This window comes from Antedon mediterranea, chromosome 7, assembly GCF_964355755.1.
Source record: "Antedon mediterranea chromosome 7, ecAntMedi1.1, whole genome shotgun sequence".
NCBI classification, from domain to species: domain Eukaryota; kingdom Metazoa; phylum Echinodermata; class Crinoidea; order Comatulida; family Antedonidae; genus Antedon; species Antedon mediterranea.
In genome coordinates, this window is record NC_092676.1 from 15,153,839 (window position 1) to 15,180,103 (window position 26,265).

Consider the following 26,265-nt stretch of genomic DNA (forward strand, 5'->3'; position numbering starts at 1 on the left):
TTTAGATGTACCTTCATACAGCATGAAGGAATGAATTATGTTCACGGTCTAGTAGTGAGGGTAGAGGGCATGTTTTGGATAAGAGGTGATCGCTGTGAATTAAAGTGGGGTTCACCCCCTGGCTAGAGGCCTGATTATGAAATCATTTAATTTGGTTTTGTGTTTTTTGTGGAAAAAATATATGTTTATTAATCATCATTTATCTTTCTGGTATAAAAAGGCCTTTACAGGGGATTCAATTATGTAAAAATGATGTTTTGAGTGGTTGTACTGTATTAAACATTGTGTCGCCATTTAAATATTTTTACCAAAATAGATAGTTTTATAAATTCACAAATAATTTGAGTTCTCAAATGCTGTTCGCACTGTTTATCAACATTTATAAATAGTGTATGTGACGTGTGAGCAATAGAGTCCCATGGTAGTTGCTATGTCTGATGCCATTGCCTCAGTCGTTCACTGTGAAGGAACTCAACCTTCCTGCAAACTACAGGAACTCATCAATTTAAATTTATAGATTGTCAACTGCTTATATTAATCTGTATATATCATGCCTTTGCAGATGAAACTCAGACCGACATGTTGAATTTATAAATGTTATTTCTACTGTATATGGCTGTAACTTTCTATAGTATTTTTGTACTGATTGACACCTATCTAATTTTGAAATGGAGTATCATGGTTATTTAATCGCAAAAAATTAAATGATTTGTACATCCTGATGATGAAACTTACACTTAATTCACTTTACATAGTACTCCAATGCAAGTTTTATTTTTCTTTGCTTTCCTCATTTCTTTTTATTTTTTTCTACAACGTATGGCCTTGCACAGCCTTGATAAACCCTTGGGTGAATCAAACGTTTTCCGTGAGAAAACAAAGTATATTATTACTAACCACTGTGAATCATAGTTATTCCAAATATGAAGCCTGATAGATTAGGTCTTTGTATTGTGTAGTTGTGCAGTTTATTACATAGCAACATTTTCACATAGAAGGCATGAATTCAAAGTAGTTTGTTAATGTATAATTTAAGCAGTTTTTTAGTTTATTAAACTCCTAATGCTTCAATTAAGTGTACACTTTATTTTCAGTTAATCAATCAATCAATCAATCAATTTTATTTCTCAAATAAAAACAAAATACCGTTACATTTTCTAGAAAGAATAGATAATAAATGAGAAAAAGGGGTACCCCACTAGAAGCTTAAGCTTTAAAATGTGGGGTCCAGGCAACATATTTAAAAATAAGGTAAGGTAAGAAATATATATAATATATGATAATGAACAAAAAAAGACATTTAACTCAACAAATGCAGTTATTATTTAACTTAAGACAGATATATTATTAACTTAAACAATAATAGTAGAAACAAGGTATTCATGTAATTTGAACTTAAATGAAGATATAAAATTAATCATTTTGAGTTCTTCAGTTAATTTTATAATATGTAATTGTCTTATAATACCTGTCATGCTGTTATTTTTTGGACTTGTTAAAGTGTATTTTTGTATTTGTAATTCTGTCCCAGATTGCGCATTAATTAATTGTTTGAAATTTAAATGATTATGTAGTATAGGAAGTCGTATACACTGGAGGATTTTGTGATATCCTGTCTACTATATTAAATTAACTATTTTATCCCAATCAGGCCAGATTTGTTTGTTTTTCTACTTGTATTGTTGACATTACAAACTTGCTGTCAACGTTAGCTCTTTAGAAACTTTGTCCCACATTCAATGTATAGCAACTTGTGAAAAGGTGTAACAATGCATATAAATATATGTAAACATTTTCAGCATGTTAACAATTTGTGCAAGCAATACACATTTGTGATCAATTTGTGAAATGGCACAGTTTAAGCGTGCTGTGATCATGCCAGTGTGGCTAATAGCAAACAGTTCATAAGATAGTATATTTCCTGCACAGTTTCTGAATGATAAATGCATAGGTTGCCCATGCAGACCATGTGATCTAGCACAGGGGCATGTGCAGGATTTATTTTTTTGGGGGCTTAAAACGTAAATATTGAGAACTTTGCGAGAGGAGCAAGCAACAATAGGCTGGGGCTAGGGTACGAAGGCCCGAAAGCGCCAGCGTTTTAGAGAATTTTAGCCTAGGCATACAGAAGTTTTGCTGTAAATTTCCTAAAGTCTCACTAATAAATACAATTATTGTCCATGATCTAAATATAGAAAATATATGCGAACTGCAAAAGTAGTAAAATGTACCCCACGTATGGACGGGCCAAGTGGTATGTCGTAGGAAGACTTGGCATGTATGCTCTCTAACTGTAGGCAAAAATGATTTTGCACAAAATAAAAAAAAAATTGATGATTTCAAACTTGTCCATAAACATGTTCCTTATGGATAAGTAGGCCTATACGTTTATGTTTGTTTGCCTAAGTTCTCTATTGTTATTGAACTTACTGTATCATTATGTCAACCACTATTTTTTTACCCAATTGCATGTGACTCTTTAGAACATGCATATGACTAGTTTGACTAACACTTTCTTTTTACAAATGCTATATATTTCATAGAATTATGCCTGAAGTGATTTGCTTCTTAGCTTTATTTTAATATTTGCTTTTTAATAACATTTTAATACATTTTAAGAAAATTAGGATTTTATTAATACTGTAGCATGTTTGTAAATTCTACTTGTTTATTGGGAAACGGTGCTACAATGTGACATAGTACTGATCATTGTTGCATGATAATTGGTGCTTTAGTATATAAAATTTGGCGTAACATAGAGGGAGAAAATGTAAGCTTAAATATAAAAGGCAATAGTAATGAACTAGTATGAACTAGAAGAATAAATTTGTTTGTACTTACCATTATAGTGTATACAATGATTTAAATAATGTCCTTAATAAAATTCACCATTAAAATCCAAATTGTATTTGTGGACTTCAGTTATATCACACTATTGCAACACAAAGCAAAGTAATGTTAAAATTAGTTTGTAATAGTCTTCAAATGTGCGGTCAAATTCAAATTTCCCCTGATTTAGTTTGGTGAATTATGATTCATCGTTGTGGGCGGAGCATATTTATGATCGGGAAGCCTGTAGCTACCTGTAACGTGCCAATTCCTACTTCTAATTTACAGTATATATTATCAAAAATTTAAATAGTATAGATAATAAAGTAGGTGAGGTATATACAGTATTTATTTAAGGTTTTAATTATAAAATAAAAATAATACTGGTTAAAAGTAAACTGTAACATACCATACGTTTTAAAGATATTGATCCTGTGAATAAACTGTTTTAATTAAATGGTCTTCAGATTTGACCTTTTTCATGTTTTATTGGTATTTTAAATACTTTTTATTATTTCTGTATTTTAGTATGAAATAACTAAATTCTGATTTAAATGTATCTGTTTATTTGTATACAAAACAAATTAAGCATACAATGGTTTTTGAATATTAAGAATTTAACATTTAGGAATGGATGTATGTTTCTTTAACGTACTATCATCAAATTCTAGTAATTAACTATTCATAGAAAACAAACTGCTTCGAAAAATAAGTATTGAAATGTGTAGATAGTGCATATTCTAATTTTGACTTCCTTCAGTTAATAATGCCATGAGTCAGTCTATGTACTTTACTGGATACCTGTGTTTCATTGATAACCAATCCTTGTCTATAATACTTTATAATCTCTACAAATACATTTTTTATACTATATTTTCTAAAATTTAATATGTAATAATGTGCACATTATTGCAAATGTTGATTTCCATATCAGATAAAACATTTTGAAAACATGAAGCTGACTATAGTTTAAAGTTAAGTTATTGCATTCTGTTAATAAATATTATTAATTATAACCATTTCACTATATTTCCCAATTTCTGTAAAAACAACTGTATATTTTTATACCAATTTGAGCATACTGTGTATATACAGTATATTATTTTTTATTAATCAGTGTTTTTTTGCAATTTCAGATTTTAGAAGAAGCATTTGAGCTACGTAAAAAGAGAGAAACTGAGATAGCCCCAAAGAAGCACGTCAAGTTTCAAAAGCCATTGAAATTATTCACGTATGCATTATACCCCTTGTACACCGCCGAGCTTAATAGAAACCTGTGCTATGTCCCGATAAATTTCCTTTTCACACCTGATTCATTAACCTGGGAATAACGCGTGTTTTGTGTATTTACACTGCAAAAACCAACCATGTAAATATCGCCCTCTCTTGCATGAAGAGACACCCTAGCAACGGTCTGCTCATTATACCTCCTACAAGTCTACTGGTGAAGAATAATATTTCTTGAAATAAAAATGAATAAAAAATAACCATACGTTTTATTTTATTAAATAAGCAAATAAACAACCTTGTCCATGATGAGAAATTGTTGCATAAACTAATAAACCATTTATGAAACAAATCTAAAGATATGCAAGTAGAAAATACACAAGTCTTCTGCATCTCGTCTGAAATGTCAACATCAGTAGTTTCCACAAAAGATTCAACAGTTCTCAAGAACATCTACCATAAAGTTCATGTTGTCATTCTTAAAGGTTAAATTATGATTTAGTTTGTGTTCAAGCTTTAAAGCCATGTTATGATTATTCGGCATACCTTCTCTTATCTTAAAGGGCAGAGGCATTTCGTAGTGATCATCTGTACGCTGAACTACATTAGAGTCCATGATATCCATGAATTTACGATCATCGGCTGACATTGCAGATTAACCAGGCTTATCGTCATTAAAATTTTGTTCATACAATATCAAAATCATCTCTTTAGCAGTAGTTTGACTTACCAAACGATTCTTCGGTGATACATTTGAGTCCTTTTCCGAAGCAACCATGTGATTAGACACCGACACTTCCGGAACCTTTTGGCACACGGTGCCCACGACACCCCATCCAAGAGCTGATAGTTGTCCATGTGGCTAAACTTGCGACATGACCGGATGATTTGCTATGCATAGTTGACGAAAGTAGATTGGTTTTATTCCCCTCCAACTTTAGTTTCTCAGCAATGCTATCTGAAATAAAACAAGTATTAGACTGGGGGTCCAAAATACAATAGATTAGAATTTCATTTTGTGGGCATCGAGAACTTCGAAGCCAAACAGGCACTATCATAAAAGTACTTGATGATTTACTTGTAACGGAGGTGCACAAAGACCTATTAACTTTATCTAGCCTTTATCGTTTTGCTCAAAAATATGCAAGCTTGATAAATGTTTGTTTTTACAATGTTTACATGTCATAGCATTGGAGCACTGGTATGCTAGATGTTCATTAGTCATACCACATCCGTAACATAACTTGTGTTCACACAGATACTGCGTTTGGTCACGTCTTGTCAGCTTATTAAAACCTTCGCATTCATCTATATGATGGTCCTTAGCGCAATACGTACAGGTCATGTTCACTTTGGTGGCAAATGATTGAGATGTTCGTTGGCGTTGTGTAGTATACTTCTTCTCTGGTTCATCAATCCGTGGTACAGTTGGTTGTTGAATAAACATTGGTACATTGGCTTCATCAGCCCTTGCTCTGACAAAACCTGCAAATATTTCAAAACTTAGAAAAGAGTCAACATTAGCATTAGATTGTACAATATTTCGCCACTATTTTCTATGAAATAAGGTACCTTCTTTATTAGTTTAAGGTTCTCTTGAGGGTAATCTAAAACTCCCAAATCCGTAATCTTTTGTTTAGCTACCATGATTTCGTTAAAAAAATCTGAAAATACTCCAAGACCAGGCGCATCTCTTGGTTGAATCTTTGGCCAACTTTCTAACTTGTACAAAAAGAAATAACACGTCGGTACAGGAATTGTCATAGCTTCAGGTGAGGTAATTATTGGCAATGATATAGTAGGAACTGTCATATATGAAGTAGATGCAATCACGATGCAACAACCCCAGGTATTGGCGCATACTGCCCAAATGAAGATATCGTTGATGGCCGTTTATACGTATTGTAATGTTGTGTTGCAAAAGTAGCACTAACTGAATTATGTTCAACAGACGATATCTTCTCGGGAATGTTATCAACATATTGTTGAATATCATCTGTAGATTGTGTAGGTAATTCGTCTAAGTACTCCATAAATGAGGTAACGGATTTAGAATCTAATTGTTTTACCGTACTTTGATCGGCGTCCAACTTGGCAAGTTCCTTTTCCTGCTGAAGTTTCCTTAATTTGGTTTCATTGTCAAGGTGCAAATGTTTCAACCGCATTTCTTCTTCCAGCTCCACTTTAACAGACACTTTTTGTTCTTCCAAGTTCAATAATTTCTCCTTTATGTAAAATGTAAAAAAGAACAAGTTCGCATAGACCGCGTAGATTTTCTGGCTGCACTTGTTCCGAATGAACGAGATGAATTTCTAGATGAATCCCAATTTTCCTGTGCCAACTCCATCCTATATTGGTTTCCTTTTTCAGTTTGAGCAGGCACCTTCCTCAAATTGTATCCACCTTAACCAAACTGCGAATCGTCTTCCGTTCCGCAACACAGATGAAACAATTTGATTAGTTTCCGCACTGCAGGTTTCGTCCCGGGTTGACTTGATGCTGAATACATTCCGCATCACTTACTGGGTTGTTCAGCGACCCGGGTACATTTTTACATCGTTTACCCTGTCCAACATTTCCGCATTTCAGTGTCCCGGGTACGACTCCAGTTACAGAATTCCGGATCAACTCCGTAATTTTGCTGGCGGTGTAAAAGGGGTATTAGTTTCTTTTTAATTTAACATTTCAATATATGTTTAATGTTTCTGTATTACTTAACTAAATTTTGAAGTAATAACATTGTTTTATTTTGTAGTAATAAAGGAAGGTAAACTGAATATTTTATAAACGGTTCATTTAAATTGTTTTCGTTATTTCTGTTTAATTAATAACTCAAACTCTTGAAAAAGATTGATAGTATAGATCATTGTGTAAAAAGATTGATTGTTTTTTAGATGGAAGTGTCTTGGGGATTGCTTAATATCTCTGTATGAATATGTAGAACATGCTGAAAGTTTTGTAAGTATTCAAACTAAATCGTGTATTGAGCTTTGAATCATTTATAAAACAAAACTGAATTTTACCAAATACATGGAAAAAAGTCTTGGTAAATCCAAGACCTTGAGAGTGTTTTTTAATATTGTGCACTTATTCGAAAACAGTGTAGTTATTCAAGCACTTACAATATGTAGCAATTTTTTCATGAAAATATCTAAAAATGAGACTTGTTTCTCATCACAATCAGATTGGCCAGGCTTGTTAATTGACAGATTGAAAAGGTTAAAAGAAACAAAATAGAATCAACCGGTTTAATTATCAAAAATATCAGAGATTAAAAAAAAACAGAATTTAATTTTGTTTTAAAACAGTGTCAGTTTAAAATCTTCCATTGAGCTTTACTTGTGCTGCTTTGATGATATCCTAATCTTTAAAATAAGCTCAAGAAAAGTATGCTCACAGAAAAAAAACAAACAAAAAGGTTCTACTTCTCCTAATATTATGTTTTGTTTATTTAGAAATGTATTTAAATAAGTAAATAAGTATGTATTTTGTAATAATTATTAGTTTTGAATCATGTAATAAAAGCTTTATATAATTTTTGATGTTTTTGGAAACTTTTTTAATTTTCAGAGTTTTAGTAGTGGACTTGACCTTGCCAGTTGTTTGAATAAGAAGGGTAAGTATTGTTGGATTACCAAGTTTACCCTTATCCAATTATAATTGATTGTGAATTATATATATATATATATATATCTACAAACATTAAATAACAGTTTCTGTTATTTGCTGAGTAACACAGCTTGATATTACAGAGTTAATTCCATTTACCTTGATTTACCTTGACATGGTTATTGGCCATTTTTCTTTTACATGGGTTTATATATTTAGAAAGTAATTATTGTATAATGCTTTTAAATATTACCCTCTAATATGTAATGACTCATAAATGCCATATTAAAGTGTTAGTATATTTTAGTAACGTTTAATAAATTATCAGTTAGAAAAATAATGTCTGTGCTTATATTTCCATATCTAGCTGAAATAAAATAATCTCTATTTAAAAACAGTTAAAGTTGTTGATATAGGTTACTTCGTTTTATTTTCATATGTCTAATTTTGCTTTTTGCTTACTTGACAATATAGCTTCTTGTTTGTAAAATAATAAATCAACTATCCTAAAAATTACAGATAGTAACTTAGTTAATGTCTTGACATATTTAGACCATTTACAAAATTAGAAGGTGACAAAGGTCTAGGACTTTATTTAGGAGAGAACATCTCAACTGTTCTATAGGATAATTTGACAGCAATTAAGGAACAACATGGGATATGTGCTAAAATTGCTATCCATGGATGAAAATGTCCAAAATCAGTGTCAAAGGTTAAAAATGTGTGGTTTTTATTATATTTGGTCTAATACATACATAATACAGCGAAAAAAATGGCCGGAATTGCTTTTACTGACCCAAAATATGTATTGAAAAAAAGACATTTTCGGGGTTAATTAGACAACCTGTATTTTTTTATATTATATATTATATTATTACTGATGCTTCATATTCTTAATTGTTCTTATTACTTTTTGTAACCATGTTAAAGGGCCAACTGAAACAGGTTGGTCCTCATTTTATGCTTCGTATTAATTGTATGGCATTTGATGAAATAAATGTTTGTTGAATTGTTGTTGTATGGTATCAAATGAAAGCCCACAGAATACACCTAGATTGACTTTCATTCAATAGTTGTTAATTCTAGAATATTGTTGGTACTTTGGTACACATAAAGTAGATTACTAAATGTGCAAGATATGTTCTGTGATATATATATTTCTATATTTGTTTCTTTTTGTCTGTTTTGTTATTGCGTCGCTTTCTAGGTGACACCACCATCTTTTGAAAATAAATGTTTGATTTTTTTTTGTAGATGATTTACCTTTCTCTCAGCAAGATATGGACATTGAGGTTAAAGAATCTGCTGTGAAAGAAAATGAAGAAAAAGAAGCAGTGCATCAAACATCAAGTGATGATCCTACTACTGATATGGCAATAAGCTCCATATCAAACATGAGTTCTCTAACATCCACCATGCCTACATCTATTTCAGATACCCAGAGAGGTAAATACTCAACTTAAAAAAAATCCTTTTATTTCTGTGTTGTAAATAAGCTCTTACAGGCTGTTAGTTTATAATTTATATTTCCAATTTATTTGACTGTATGATTTTAGTAACAACTTCAAAGTAGCTTTTAGCATTAGGGAGTTGGTAATTGGTCAGATGTTTGGCCTACTGTGATGTAAAGTAATTGTATTGTACGGCAAGTATATTTGAGAATACTAATTAAGTGATTCTTAGGTGTGTTCACTAGTATTCTCATATGTACTAAAGTACAATTACGTCATGGTAGGACAAACATCTGACCATTTATTACTAATCATTACTATCGTGATGTACAGTAATAACAATTGCAATTAAAACAATATAAGAAATCTTATTACTCAAAGCTAACTGGAGTCAATTAATAGCCTTAGAGGTGTTAAGAAAATACTTTGTAAGATGCTGTGGTATTTATGCTAACTTTGTCTTGACCTCATGGATATCAAGCCCAATTATATTATTTGTAGTACTGACAATCATACCACTGTATCTTGTACTGTACCTTCTATTTGGTGTATATCACTATTAGATAACTATATAAACCTGAGTAGATTCTTCTCATTTGATTGGAGGCAGTATCTTATTCAATCAGTGAGTGGGTTGACTGTAAAACCTGAAATTATAGCTGATACGGTAGTTGAATCGATGGCGGCCAATCAAATAACCATTACTTGACATTGCAGCTAACAATTTCATAGTAGCAAACTGGTTAGAGTTGTTGATTGGATGCTTTTAATCATTATTTTGAGAATGCCAATTAGCCATATTTTAAATTGAGTTGTAGCAGAAGCAGGTATTAATGGTCAGAGCTTGTAGATGTTAGGTAATTGAGTTGTAGCAGAAGCAGGTATTAATGGTCAGAGCTTGTAGATGTTAGGTAATTGAGTTGTAGCAGAAGCAGGTATTAATGGTCAGAGCTTGTAGATGCTAGGTAATTGAGTTGTAGCAGAAGCAGGTATTAATGGCCAAGCTTGTAGATGATAGGTAATTGAGTTGTAGCAGAAGCAAGTATTAATGGTCAGAGCTTGTAGATGCTAGGTGGAAGAACCATAAATTGCACAAATATGAAAACCCGATTTTGAGCCAGTGAGTGGCCATTGAGGACAAATTAATTAAAAGACATACCTTTTATTGCTGTTAGACAGGATGCTGTTTATCATCATATCCAGCAATTACACTTAAACCAGATAGCAGATGAAGTTCCTGTTCAAATAAAATTAGAATTAATCATCGTTTTACAAACTACTATAACTTAATACAAATGACTCTCAAAGATTAAGTGACAGTCAAAATATTACAAAACATTTTGTTACAAATGTTAATATCAATGTGTATGACCATAATCTATTCATAGTTTCTCGCTCTGTATTATCAAGAATAATTTATTAGGATTGTTTTAATAACATAAATGATACTCTTTTTTTTAGTATCACAGACAATTACAATGGAGACTGACCATGATTATGCAAGTCCTAGTATAAACATAGAGAAAAGCAAGAAAGGGCCAAAGAGAAAGAGAGGTCCAGGGGATGAACCAGCCCCTGGTAAACGTCGGTCTGCTAGAGTAAGCTTAAGACTCAAATCAAAATTGTTCAAACGAGAAATGATATGAAAACTTATTTACATAAGAGTTAAGACAGACTATAATTTAGTTAAAGTTGCATACACTGCAAGCCTGAATTTAGTGTTGTGTTGCGAGAAAGTGTAAAGAATATAAAGTGTTCAAAATTTACTGTGTGCTTTAGTTGATGGAGCTGGTGAAATTTGATGTGGCTAGTGCAATTGTGCATACTCTTGATGTCTAAAACATCAAGTAGCACAAAATTTCATCATCATCATCATGATAGGATCAATAACTCTCATCATCTTTATCGTCATTATCATCATTATCATCAACACAGCGAAGACAAATATTCTGCCCTAGTCCGCATATTTTTTTAGAATTTTTATTTCTTTTAAAAGGTGCGGAACACTACTACCAAAAAGAAGGAAGAAGTTGTTAATTATCAAACACGCTTAAGAGGGTTTCTTCCATCGAGTCTGTAAGCAATTAACAATTTTTTTTTACTTCCACAAAAAAATGATATAAACAATTATAGATAAAATGAATGCATTTGATTACAGTTGAAATACTGAATGTTTAATGGATGCAATTTATCATTGAATGGAAATAGACCTGCTTATCTTCATCCACGTACTGAAAATATTCTTTACTTTATTTCATTTGTATATAATGGGTGATCTTTTCAATAATATAAGATTTTTCCTCTTGTTCAGTACACAACGCACAAAACAATTTCATAATTCAAAACATTGTTATATCTGCAATTGGTGAATGTTTTAAATTGGTTTCAGTAAATTGAAAACTTTTTAATTTTATGAACTCAATAACATCATGATGAAAAACATAGCCATAGCTTGTGACTTAAATCAATATAACACATCACACGAATTGATATAGTTTAAACGAACAATATATTGCAGAATGAATTGCAGTCCTTTAAAGAGCAACAACTGAAAGTAATAAAAACTGCGTTTTACTTTTTGGAAAATAACTTTAATTTTCCGAAAGATTGTAGCTATAAAGTATTGAAATGATGACAATTGTTGTTTGTATAATACTGTACTAGGAGGAATGTTGATGATATTGATGAGAGTAGTCAAGATAGTTGTATTATGAATGATGACAAGGTGATTACTGCTGAACCATTGGTACCATCGTCTACAGGTATGATATTAAGTTTGCTCTCAATAGGTGGAGATTTTATCTTTAAAGAATTCTCTTGATTTTAGATGATTTGATTTTTATTATATGTTTGCACTGTTGTGTAGTTTAATACATTGGTGTACCCTAGCCATATCATGTACCATGCTTTATTTTCTTTCTCCATTCAAATGGTTGAAGGTGGTATTGCATGGCCAGCAATTTATAAAATGGTTGTACAACATGGTAGACATGATGTTGCGCAACAGGAAACCCACCTGCAGAATGTGTAGTCTATATTACTGCTCTGCTCCATGACCAAAATCTGAGCTTCAAATATGTGCATGGCATTGAAAATGGACGCAGTGAATTACAAAACATAACTGTCAATCTTGTGAGAATATCCCGTCCATTTGTGTGTGATTCTCAAAAACTATTAATTGACATGTTGGTTGAAATGTCTATTCTGACAAAAGTATAAAATTGTGAACCCTGTCCATTGGCCCGACATCATAGATAAATAATGGTGTTGGCCTTTTTGTTCCTCTTGTTTATGTGGCATGTTTGAGACAGGTATGCTATGTATAAGACGCGAGTGAATCCGATTTTCATTTTGTCTACCTATCTTCAAAACCTTTGTCTACCTATCTTCAAAACCTTTGTCTACCTATCTTCAAAACCCTTGTCTACCTATCTTCAAAACCCTTGTCTACCTATCTTTAAAACCTTTGTCTACCTATCTTCAAAACCCTTGTCTACCTATCTTCAAAACCCTTGTCTACCTATCTTCAAAACCTTTGTCTACCTATCTTCAAAACCCTTGTCTACCTATCTTCAAAACCCTTGTCTACCTATCTTCAAAACCTTTGTCTACCTATCTTCAAAACTCTTGTCTACCTATCTTTAAAACCCTTGTCTACCTATCTTTAAAACCCTTGTCTACCTATCTTCAAAACCCTTGTCTACCTATCTTCAAAACCTTTGTCTACCTATCTTCAAAACCTTTGTCTACCTATCTTCAAAACCCTTGTCTACCTATCTTCAAAACCCTTGTCTACCTATCTTCAAAACCTTTGTCTACCTATCTTCAAAACCCTTGTCTACCTATCTTCAAAACCCTTGTCTACCTATCTTCAAAACCTTTGTCTACCTATCTTTAAAACCCTTGTCTACCTATCTTTAAAACCTTTGTCTACCTATCTTCAAAACCCTTGTCTACCTATCTTCAAAACTCTTGTCTACCTATCTTTAAAACCTTTGTCTACCTATCTTTAAAACCTTTGTCTACCTATCTTTAAAACCTTTGTCTACCTATCTTCAAAACTCTTGTCTACCTATCTTCAAAACCCTTGTCTACCTATCTTCAAAACCCTTGTCTACCTATCTTCAAAACCCTTGTCTACCTATCTTTAAAACCTTTGTCTACCTATCTTTAAACCCTTTGTCTACCTATCTTCAAAACCCTTGTCTACCTATCTTTAAACCCTTTGTCTACCTATCTTTAAACCCTTTGTCTACCTATCTTTAAAACCCTTGTCTACCTATCTTTAAAACCCTTGTCTACCTATCTTTAAAACCCTTGTCTACCTATCTTCAAAACCCTTGTCTACCTATCTTTAAAACCTTTGTCTACCTATCTTTAAAACCTTTGTCTACCTATCTTCAAAACCTTTGTCTACCTATCTTCAAAACCCTTGTCTACCTATCTTCAAAACCTTTGTCTACCTATCTTCAAAACCCTTGTCTACCTATCTTCAAAACCCTTGTCTACCTATCTTTAAAACCTTTGTCTACCTATCTTTAAAACCTTTGTCTACCTATCTTCAAAACCTTTGTCTACCTATCTTTAAAACCTTTGTCTACCTATCTTTAAAACCTTTGTCTACCTATCTTCAAAACCTTTGTCTACCTATCTTTAAAACCCTTGTCTACCTATCTTCAAAACCCTTGTCTACCTATCTTCAAAACCCTTGTCTACCTATCTTCAAAACCCTTGTCTACCTATCTTTAAAACCTTTGTCTACCTATCTTCAAAACCCTTCTCTACCTATCTTCAAAACCCTTGTCTACCTATCTTTAAAACCCTTGTCTACCTATCTTCAAAACCCTTGTCTACCTATCTTCAAAACCCTTGTCTACCTATCTTCAAAACCCTTGTCTACCTATCTTTAAAACCTTTGTCTACCTATCTTCAAAACCCTTCTCTACCTATCTTCAAAACCTTTGTCTACCTATCTTCAAAACCCTTGTCTACCTATCTTTAAAACCCTTGTCTACCTATCTTCAAAACCCTTGTCTACCTATCTTTAAAACCTTTGTCTACCTATCTTCAAAACCTTTGTCTACCTATCTTCAAAACCTTTGTCTACCTATCTTCAAAACCTTTGTCTACCTATCTTCAAAATTCAAAACCCTTCTCTACCTATCTTTAAAACCCTTCTCTACCTATCTTCAAAACCTTTGTCTAGATACTCAAGATAGAATACATTGGAAATCTGTTGAAGAGCCTGACGTTAGAAAGTTGTTGGAAGTGTGCGTTGACAATAACAATGGTGTGGTTGATGTCATGACTCGTTACCTTGTCAGTCTTTCAAAAAGCTGGTCAATCAAGTGGTAAATCATACTAATATTCTGAAATTCATCTTAAATCTCAACACTCACACTGGATACACACCTGGTACTGGCCAGTTGTAACCTATGGACTATTTTTAAGGATGAGTAATAATCATACATTGAACACATAAAAGATTCTGAATATACCATATGATATGTAAAGGGTATTCTAGATCACAGTCTCTACCAAACTCCAACATCACAGACTTCACTGACATAATATCTTATTTCTCATAGTGTGTATTTTTAATTGTAAACAATTCTGGTAAATTGCATGATATCACTTTCCACTCATTTGTTTGCAGGCCTTCATCTCTGGCATCTACTTATGTTCATTGTTATGATAAATTGAGAAAGCATCTTCAACTTCCCTCTATTTTCTGGTAAGTTATTTTTGGTTGTTTAAATGTAATACGCTATTTTAAAGATGTCAGTCAGTTAAATCCCTGCAACAAGAGTTTTGTTAAAGTTCAAAATATCCCAAGTCATATCCTACGGTATGCATCCTAAAAACCAAACATTTTAAGCCAGTCCAACGGTGTTCCGAGCTTGTACTGCTGTTCATATGTGAGTTATTTAAATTGAATCTATGCATTGACACCATAGTGCCCTGGAAAACCTAAAAAGAGCAAACAGTGATTTGTGACATATTGGAAATAAGCTCTAACTTGTTAGATATGTCTGGTTTTTAATACATATTTTTAATTCTCATTTCTCTCACAACATTTTTTCAGAACAATTTATATACAATAAAACAAATTCTGTGAACTGTAATTTTGTCTCTTTTCTCAAATATAGCAATGATGCCACAAATGAATGCCTCTTTAATTTTGGTAACATGGTCCTAGTTTATGTTGAACTAAAGTTAGATGAATCTATTGAGAAGTTTTCTAAATCTTCATCGTCTGTCATGAAGCAGTAAGTACATTTCTAGAATTAAAAGACTCACAAAACAGGCCTGTAAACACAAAAGTAGTTTTTTTTCCTCTTTTTCCAGATTCAACAAATGTTTCAGCTCTGCTTTATTGTATTGAGCACTTTTGACGCTTAAATTGAACTGAACACTTATACAGATGAAGAGCTAATGTTGCCTGAAAGCTCCTATAATTTTTCTGGCTGTTTTACTTTATTGTTTTGATTTAGGTTTTTGCTTATTTTATTTTGTATACCATTGAGATCCAGCCACTGATACCCACAGCATTTTCATTGTTTAGTTGCGTGCAACGCGACTATATCTATATCTGGTTGATCGCTTGGTAAACTCAAACTCAAATTTTCTCACGCAACTGCAGCCATGTATATGGCCTTGTTCAGTAATTTTCCAAAGGCAAATTACTGAAAATATGACTGGCTGGCTGTTTTACTATATTGTTTTGTTTTAGCTTTTTGCTTATTTTATTTTGTATCTCATAGGACAATAACCACCAGGAAAATACCCACCCAATGTGGACTGTACCATTATTAGAGTGGGAGGTGTATGACAATGTTGTTGTTGGCTTGTTAGGCTATTGCTCTTAGTATTATATATTTAGTTGTGCACCTGACTTTGATTTAATGAAAATATGGTCGCGTAGCGTAACTATGCGCAATTTTCTAAAATTCTTAGATTGATTATAAATTAGAAAACAATAGATATTTTTTAATTCAACTTGACACACTAGACCGTCAGTATGTTATGACATCACCATCTGGCCATCTGAATGTTAAACATTGGATTTTTATCTCTTTTTTCGACACAGTTTGTCACATTCAATAGAGCACATATCGCGTAAACGATATCAAGTTTCTTCCAATTTTCAATATTTTATTACGGTACTCAAACAAATCTCTTTCAGACATATTTTTCATTTTGAAAAAGGTATTCTTTTCAAACAAATGAATAAACTTGAGTGGCGTCAAATAAAAACTAATGGTAGACGTCGCCATTTTGATCGATGCTATGCTGTTTGAACAATCGTTGTAGTGCAGCCTACAGTAGACTAAGCTAATAAATAGCCTGTGCATGTTACAATGTGTTGTGCGATAGCCTAACTTGTCAAAGTGATGAGTTCAAATCTATCTATTCCTTTTAGTTTGATATCTATATATAAATTTACGTAAGGGCAAAATTTGGTAAATCGTGTGTAACTTTTTTTTGTAACTGGAATTTTGACACGATGGTATATAAAGTTGGTAAATACTGTCAATAAATTTGTAGTACTTATTGTTTATTTTTGGCTGGAATGTTACATTTTGTATATTGTTGTTGTGTAAGAAGATATATAAATTTTTTTAAAAATAAGGAAGATATTTAACCTATACTGCAAACACCTACTGAATTAAATTTCCAAATAATTTATAATAATATGTATAATAGGAAGTAAGAAATGTAACTTCATTCTATTGTAGAGATAGATATGAAAACAAGTCAAAACCTAACATTGTCATATACCCCAGACTCTGACAGTCCAGACTCTGACAGTCCATAATGGTTGTCCTGCTGGTTTTTGTCCAGGTGGTTATTGTAGGGTAACCTGAGATCTAGCCACTGATACCCACAGCATTGTCATTTTATCAGTAATTTGCCTTTGGATTTATTTATATATATGCCATATATGATGCCAACACACAAAAGGCATTGCCATAAAAACATGCATCTAAAAAAGCTATGGGGTACAATGCAGAAATAAGCTATGGGGTACAATGCAGAAATAGGCTATGGGGTACAATGCAGAAATAGGCTATGGGGTACAATGCAGAAATAGGCTATGGGGTACAATGCAGAAATAGGCTATGGGGTATAATGCAGAAATAGGCTATGGGGTATAATGCAGAAATAGGCTATGGGGTACAATGCAGAAATAGGCTATGGGGTACAATGCAGAAATAGGCTATGGGGTACAATGCAGAAATAGGCTATGGGGTATAATGCAGAAATAGGCTATGGGGTATAATGCAGAAATAGGCTATGGGGTATAATGCAGAAATAGGCTATGGGGTACAATGCAGAAATAGTTGCTTATAAAGCAGGACATGTAAAACAAAAAGCCCCCAAAACATAAACCATAAGTGTGAATAAAGAAAAATAATTCTTCTATAATTCTACGAGATATATATATAAACAGATTAATTCACCAACTTTAGATAGTGTATTCTTTAATTCATTACATCTCACTATAAGGAAATTTGGTTTAACTTTACCCCTTTACACTATAATAAACCTAGCAAGATAGCTAGGCAAGATCTTATACCAAACTTTTTCTCATAGATATGTAAAGCAGCAACCATTGCTGGACATGGAAAGTGACTTGACTGCTGGATTTTATCATCAAGATATTCTTTTTACTGAACAAATTTCAACTTTGCCTCATATTTTCTCTGAGGGTTATCTACAGTATGCTATTAGAGGTTGGTAATAATAATTATACATATCCAATGTAAAGTAAGTAATTACGTTCAGAATGTCTTGGCATGCTATTAGAGGTTGGTAATAATAATAATACATATCCAATGTAAAGGAAGTAATTAAGTTCAGAATGTCTTGGCATGCTATTAGAGGTTGGTAATAATAATAATACATATCCAATGTAAAGGAAGTAATTAAGTTCAGAATGTCTTGGCATGCTATTAGAGGTTGGTAATAATAATTATACATATCCAATGTAAAGGAAGTAATTAAGTTCAGAATGTCTTGGCATGCTATTAGAGGTTGGTAATAATAATTATACATATCCAATGTAAAGGAAGTAATTAAGTTCAGAATGTCTTGGCATGCTATTAGAGGTTGGTAATAATAATAATACATATCCAATGTAAAGTAAGTAATTAAGTTCAGAATGTCTTGGCATGCTATTAGAGGTTGGTAATAATAATTATACATATCCAATGTAAAGTAAGTAATTAAGTTTAGAATGTCTTGGTATGCTATTAGAGGTTGGTAATAATAATTATACATATCCAATATAAAGTAAGTAATTAAGTTTAGAATGTCTTGGCATGCTATTAGAGGTTGGTAATAATAATAATACATATCCAATGTAAAGGAAGTAATTAAGTTTAGAATGTCTTGGCATGCTATTAGAGGTTGGTAATAATAATAATACATATCCAATGTAAAGGAAGTAATTAAGTTTAGAATGTCTTGGCATGCTATTAGAGGTTGGTAATAATAATAATACATATCCAATGTAAAGGAAGTAATTAAGTTCAGAATGTCTTGGCATGCTATTAGAGGTTGGTAATAATAATAATACATATCCAATGTAAAGGAAGTAATTAAGTTCAGAATGTCTTGGCATGCTATTAGAGGTTGGTAATAATAATAATACATATCCAATGTAAAGGAAGTAATTAAGTTCAGAATGTCTTGGCATGCTATTAGAGGTTGGTAATAATAATAATACATATCCAATGTAAAGGAAGTAATTAAGTTCAGAATGTCTTGGCATGCTATTAGAGGTTGGTAATAATAATTATACATATCCAATGTAAAGGAAGTAATTAAGTTCAGAATGTCTTGGCATGCTATTAGAGGTTGGTAATAATAATTATACATATCCAATGTAAAGGAAGTAATTACGTTCAGAATGTCTTGGCATGCTATTAGAGGTTGGTAATAATAATTATACATATCCAATGTAAAGGAAGTAATTAAGTTCAGAATGTCTTGGCATGCTATTAGAGGTTGGTAATAATAATTATACATATCCAATATAAAGGAAGTAATTAAGTTCAGAATGTCTTGGCATGCTATTAGAGGTTGGTAATAATAATTATACATATCCAATGTAAAGGAAGTAATTACGTTCAGAATGTCTTGGCATGCTATTAGAGGTTGGTAATAATAATTATACATATCCAATGTAAAGGAAGTAATTAAGTTCAGAATGTCTTGGCATGCTATTAGAGGTTGGTAATAATAATTATACATATCCAATGTAAAGGAAGTAATTAAGTTCAGAATGTCTTGGCATGCTATTAGAGGTTGGTAATAATAATTATACATATCCAATATAAAGTAAGTAATTAAGTTCAGAATGTCTTGGCATGCTATTAGAGGTTGGTAATAATAATTATACATATCCAATATAAAGTAAGTAATTAAGTTCAGAATGTCTTGGCATGCTATTAGAGGTTGGTAATAATAATTATACATATCCAATATAAAGTAAGTAATTAAGTTCAGAATGTCTTGGCATGCTATTAGAGGTTGGTAATAATAATACATATCCAATGTAAAGGAAGTAATTACGTTCAGAATGTCTTGGCATGCTATTAGAGGTTGGTAATAATAATTATACATATCCAATGTAAAGGAAGTAATTAAGTTCAGAATGTCTTGGCATGCTATTAGAGGTTGGTAATAATAATTATACATATCCAATGTAAAGGAAGTAATTAAGTTCAGAATGTCTTGGCATGCTATTAGAGGTTGGTAATAATAATTATACATATCCAATGTAAAGGAAGTAATTAAGTTCAGAATGTCTTGGCATGCTATTAGAGGTTGGTAATAATAATTATACATATCCAATGTAAAGGAAGTAATTAAGTTCAGAATGTCTTGGCATGCTATTAGAGGTTGGTAATAATAATTATACATATCCAATGTAAAGGAAGTAATTAAGTTCAGAATGTCTTGGCATGCTATTAGAGGTTGGTAATAATAATTATACATATCCAATGTAAAGGAAGTAATTAAGTTCAGAATGTCTTGGCATGCTATTAGAGGTTGGTAATAATAATTATACATATCCAATATAAAGTAAGTAATTAAGTTCAGAATGTCTTGGCATGCTATTAGAGGTTGGTAATAATAATTATACATATCCAATATAAAGTAAGTAATTAAGTTCAGAATGTCTTGGCATGCTATTAGAAGTTGGTAATAATAATTATACATATCCAATATAAAGTAAGTAATTAAGTTCAGAATGTCTTGGCATGCTATTAGAGGTTGGTAATAATAATACATATCCAATGTAAAGGAAGTAATTACGTTCAGAATGTCTTGGCATGCTATTAGAGGTTGGTAATAATAATTATACATATCCAATGTAAAGGAAGTAATTAAGTTCAGAATGTCTTGGCATGCTATTAGAGGTTGGTAATAATAATTATACATATCCAATGTAAAGGAAGTAATTAAGTTCAGAATGTCTTGGCATGCTATTAGAGGTTGGTAATAATAATTATACATATCCAATGTAAAGGAAGTAATTAAGTTCAGAATGTCTTGGCATGCTATTAGAGGTTGGTAATAATAATTATACATATCCAATGTAAAGGAAGTAATTAAGTTCAGAATGTCTTGGCATGCTATTAGAGGTTGGTAATAATAATTATACATATCCAATGTAAAGGAAGTAATTAAGTTCAGAATGTCTTGGCATGCTATTAGAGGTTGGTAATAATAATTATACATATCCAATATAAAGTAAGTAATTAAGTTCAGAATGTCTTGGCATGCTATTAGAGGTTGGTAATAATAATTATACATATCCAATATAAAGTAAGTAATTAAGTTCAGAATGTCTTGGCATGCTATTAGAGGTTGGTAATAATAATTATACATATCCAATATAAAGTAAGTAATTAAGTTCAGAATGTCTTGGCATGCTATTAGAGGTTGGTAATAATAATACATATCCAATGTAAAGGAAGTAATTACGTTCAGAATGTCTTGGCATGCTATTAGAGGTTGGTAATAATAATTATACATATCCAATGTAAAGGAAGTAATTAAGTTCAGAATGTCTTGGCATGCTATTAGAGGTTGGTAATAATAATTATACATATCCAATATAAAGGAAGTAATTAAGTTCAGAATGTCTTGGCATGCTATTAGAGGTTGGTAATAATAATTATACATATCCAATATAAAGGAAGTAATTAAGTTCAGAATGTCTTGGCATGCTATTAGAGGTTGGTAATAATAATTATACATATCCAATGTAAAGGAAGTAATTAAGGTCAGAATGTCTTGGTATGCTATTAGAGGTTGGTAATTATAATTATACATATCCAATGTAAAGGAAGTAATTAAGTTCAGAATGTCTTGGCATGCTATTAGAGGTTGGTAATAATAATTATACATATCAAATGTAAAGTAAGTAATTAAGTTCAGAATGTCTTGGCATTTCTTCTTCTCAACCAACCATATCTACATTCTTTAACTTTATGGAATTACTAGTGATTCTTTACCATGAAAACATTTAATAATGTGAATATTTAAGGAATTGTATTTTCCTACTTGATATGTGTACCATAATTATTTGAATAAACACCACCCTTTTATTTTTCTTGAGGGAAGCCTTTATTTTTTGGCTGTAATATGGTAACTAATTAAATAAATTTCCCCAGGATAAAAAAACTCAACAAGCGGCAGATAAAATCATTAAAATATCTACAATTTAAGATTATTTTTTGTAATTTTATTGTTTATTTTTTGCTATTGTCTTTTGCATTTCAGTATATTGGGTCAAGGCTAGATTTTTAGTTTTATGTGGAAACATTGAGAGCGCAATTGAACAGTTTGATTTGGTGAGTGCAACAACTTCTTTATGATGAAAACAATTCTACTTATGTTTCTACTACGGTTTGTAGGTGTTTTTGTTGTGATGAAATGATGATAATGATGAATAAACCTTTATTTCAGTGTTCTGAACTATTAAGTCCTCAAAATAATGATGAGAATAGCAGTTTTCAACCAGTACAAGTTATGTTATCAAACTGCAAATATGATGATATAATATCTTTAGGTATGTACAAATTATTCACTTGACTATTTTAAGTTTTAATGGGTATACTGAATCATCAGTGTAGAGGAGAGAATATGCATTTGCTCAGTATATTTTATGCCACATTCTGACATATTCTCCTGATTCAAATTGCAACTTCATCTTCTTGTAATGATGACTTTTCTATTACGTAACTATTTTTTGTATTATCGGCTATTCTGACTTTGAAATCTAATTATTGTTTTCAGAGGAAATAGATAAAAAGAAGAAATCACTAGAGCATACACAATCGTTAGAAGAAGTGCGTAGACTTTTTGATGATGGAGAGTACAGTCAAGTATCGAGTATTCTGTTACCAACGTTGAAACAGCCTATGATGGTAACCAAACATGTTGGTGAGCAGAAATCAAGTGAAAGACCGTCTCAGATCTTATTGCTTCTGCAGTCATTATTAAAGCAAGAGGTGTATCAGGTATTTATATGATTTTAGGTTAATTTAGAAAATCATTAAATATAGATGATAGCAATTCATTACTATTGCAAATCATTTGATATTATTTTGATGCTGTTTTTATTTGTTTTTTCATCAGCAATGTTTGTCATGTGCAGAAGTCGCTCTCATTGAAGCAATTCATGAAATAAACCATGCTGTAGACTTGACATTCAAGGAGGAATGGATTGATGGCCTAATTCACATTTGCATTGCTATTGATACGTATGTCAAAGGCTTATTGCTACTTGCTTATTGCTACTTGCTTGCTGAAGTTACCTTTTGGAAAGACACATTTTGCATAGAATGTGTACTTATGGAATTATGGCATTTTATCTGTAAATTATAGTTAAAAATTAATCTATATTATAATTTGAATAAGGGAAAAAAGGTTTGTTATTGTAAAAGTACATTGATGGCGCCAGGATTATGTAGGCCAATATGTCATATTCGAGCGATACCGTGTTTGCTGGTGCAGGTTTATTGTCATAATAATATTAGGTTTACAGTATTATTTTACCACATTATAAGTTACAACAAAGGTTCTTGTTTTCATGTTTTTTTTTACCACCAATCCATTGGAATATACAACACTACAGATAATATATCTGGAGTAGTTATCCCCACGACACAAATGTATCCCGACAGCCGCAGATACATAGATCTTTGATGTAAAGTTAAAAATCTACATTATGAAATGTCCTCTTATCAGAGATGTGAACTTGATCTCTCGCAAGTTTCTTAACTGATCTTTTTCAGAGCAATAGTTTCAGAGAAATATGTGATAAAGAAACTTGAAACTGGTCAACTTATTCGTCTTACAAACAATCTCATCCGGATAATTGAAATTGCCATGGAGAGAGACATTGGAGAACTTGGCCAAGTATCAACCGTCTACCCTTGGATTCTACTTTACCGCTTAATCAAACTGTATGTACAAAAATTAATGTTTAAAATTTTAAAAACGATTTTTAAAAAAATTAGAAATGATCTCTTTTCTCAAAAGTTTTATATTTTTGTGATATATTTAAATATGACATACTTGAAATATGAATAGTTAAATAGCATAACACTTGGAAAATAGTCATCGTGGTATTTTGAAACACTTGGTGTAGAGATATACATTTAAACAGACTGATTTGCATATTTTAAGTAATAGTTATTTATTTTTAAGTGAGGAAGATCAGATAGAGTCTATGAAGATAGTGGATGCAACAACCTCTACTAGTATTCAACCATGTTTACCATCATCATTGATGTTGTTATTAACAGCTCATGAGTGTCTTGGCAGGTGAGAAAACAATTGTGATAATATGTACCTGGTGTGTGCTTCCTTAAGTGCATTGGAGAATTTCAGCAGAAGATATTTAAGTTTGAGTTTTATTTATTAATCAAGGTCATAAAATACATACATCATATAACATAAATAAAACAATCAATACAATGTATAAACAAACACTGGTGCGATGGACCAGACATTGATCACAAAGAACAAGAATACAATAAAATATTCAACCCCATAGAGAGAAAAAGTCATTTCCGACTGTGCTGGGTACAAACAAAGTTTGGTCGGCCATCTTTTCCTATTCTAACGCATTGATTTAACACCGCTTTTTCGTACATCCCGATAAATTTATAATCGCAATGTTAAAAAAATAGTATTTTAAATTTTGTGTTACAAGAACTTTTTAGGCCTCTTTCTTTGTTGACGAGTTTATACTTGCAGTATTTCTGCGTTTGTTTGTGGAAATGTGTGAATCAATATACATTTCTAACTTTCAGTTTACTATTTATTTATTTATAATGTATTGCTTATTAAAGTTTGAGTTTATAATATGGTAGGTAAAATGTTGAATTTTACTAGTTTTGATGCATAAGCTATGCCAGATATGGGTCATATTAATCGGCAAAATGTCGCTGCTATTGGTGGCTAAGAACGATCGCACACGGCTACCTCTGATGTTGTGATGTAACACGACATTTAAAATGCTATTTTTCGAACATTGCGATTATAAACTGAAAGTGAACTTACGATGTATTATCAGCAAAATATTCAACAGTAGTAACGTAGTAAAATAAAGCAAGATGATCAACTCTAAATTATGTAAAATTGAAATTTATAGGGATGTACGAAAAACCGGTGTTAAATTAATGCGTTAGAATACAAGATGGCCGACCGAACTTTGTTTGTACCCAGCGCAGTCGGTAGCCAGGAAACGTGACGTCACACTTTTTCTCCCTATATTGTAAGGATTACATGATGAATTTTTGATTTGGTTGTTCCAAGATATCAAATATTATATATTATTTTGTATTTGTTTCCTGTTAAAATTGTTGTTTATTCTTACAGACGTTCATGGTGTTGTAATGATAAAGGTGCCTTGCTAAAATTGCAAATTTCTGTTCTGGAGGAAGAACTGTTTAACCGTCCTGAAGAAGATGCACATCCGTTTAAGTGTGACTTGGAGCATGCACTTGAACAGAGTTTCTACTGTTTGTATAGTCATCCAAACCGCAAAACTAAAGCAAGACACCTTAGTGATCATGGAGTTGATGAGGTATTTACCATACTTACTTGGTATAAAAGTGAAATAGAGAATGGTTCTAGATCAATCCACAAAAAAGTTATTGAAAATCGGTGCTGCTGTTCCTTGTATTTGGAGTTGCCTATATAAGATACACTAATATTGAATTTGAAAGACTCTAAGCAGCATCTGTAATTTTTTTTAATTTCAAGTTACCATTACTTTGGGAAGATAGCAGATTTTTGTTCAACTACTTCAAACCAAAGATTCTACCAGAATTTGACAGCTATAAAACCAGTACAATGTCAAGTGAACTAGAGAGTCTTCTACTCAAGATCTCACGCATTATTCCTGCACAAGAAAACCCAGCAAATACACTAGAATCAATTCAGCTATACCTTGATGGAACTACAGACACTGCCCCTTATATACCACAAGATAAACCTGTCCAAACGTATGTTATGACATATTTATTTTATGCCAGAGGGTTTTAATCATCAAAAGATTTGAGGTGTGGAATCACCTATCCTTTTAAGAATTACCGTTTCTGAGCCCAGACCATACACTATTTACATAATCCTCACCTCAAAACTTTTGTACTCAAATTGCATTAAACCTTTCTGGGGCTCATTCCTGTTTTCACTCTGGTCTGTTTTTTTAATCAATTTGTTTAGGCTTGTCAGTAAAAGTTATCAAATAATTATAATGTATATATATTTTGATAATACACATACATTCATGATAATCTATGAATCAAGATGCAGGAACGATTAAAATGTTTTTTTACAGACATGTTGTGCAAGAGCTGTACTACTTACTAGCAGACTATTATTTTAAAAACAAAGAATGGGGGTAAGTATGCTTCTCAAATGAGTGAAAACAAGGACAATAAATATGCACATTGTAGGCTAGGCTAGAGAGCTTGTCGATACAAACACGTCACAATTATTTGATTTTTTGATAACAGAGTTAATTGTAAATACACCAAAATGAGGTTCGTTTACATAACCACCTGCACAATTTAGCCAAAAATAGTATGTTAATCTACCTTACGCATTCTGACAT

At 31.9% G+C, this 26,265-nt stretch overlaps 1 protein-coding gene across 1 annotated transcript in view; it reads left to right on the forward strand.

Moving 5' to 3' along the window:
- Nucleotides 1-3,459: 3,459 nt before the first annotated feature.
- The window catches only part of LOC140055435 (uncharacterized), a 34,947-nt gene continuing 12,141 nt past the window's right edge, over nt 3,460-26,265 (forward strand). The window contains exons 1-21 of the mRNA XM_072100772.1: nt 3,460-3,465; nt 3,966-4,060; nt 6,951-7,014; nt 7,627-7,672; nt 8,920-9,111; nt 10,578-10,714; nt 11,113-11,192; nt 11,781-11,878; nt 14,323-14,467; nt 14,773-14,850; nt 15,266-15,385; nt 17,715-17,854; nt 21,918-21,988; nt 22,104-22,206; nt 22,434-22,657; nt 22,776-22,900; nt 23,435-23,605; nt 23,850-23,966; nt 25,026-25,233; nt 25,413-25,654; nt 25,990-26,052. Of these exons, the coding sequence (XP_071956873.1) occupies nt 3,460-3,465; nt 3,966-4,060; nt 6,951-7,014; nt 7,627-7,672; nt 8,920-9,111; nt 10,578-10,714; nt 11,113-11,192; nt 11,781-11,878; nt 14,323-14,467; nt 14,773-14,850; nt 15,266-15,385; nt 17,715-17,854; nt 21,918-21,988; nt 22,104-22,206; nt 22,434-22,657; nt 22,776-22,900; nt 23,435-23,605; nt 23,850-23,966; nt 25,026-25,233; nt 25,413-25,654; nt 25,990-26,052 (2,525 nt within the window). The remainder of the gene's footprint in view (nt 3,466-3,965; nt 4,061-6,950; nt 7,015-7,626; nt 7,673-8,919; nt 9,112-10,577; nt 10,715-11,112; nt 11,193-11,780; nt 11,879-14,322; nt 14,468-14,772; nt 14,851-15,265; nt 15,386-17,714; nt 17,855-21,917; nt 21,989-22,103; nt 22,207-22,433; nt 22,658-22,775; nt 22,901-23,434; nt 23,606-23,849; nt 23,967-25,025; nt 25,234-25,412; nt 25,655-25,989; nt 26,053-26,265) is intronic.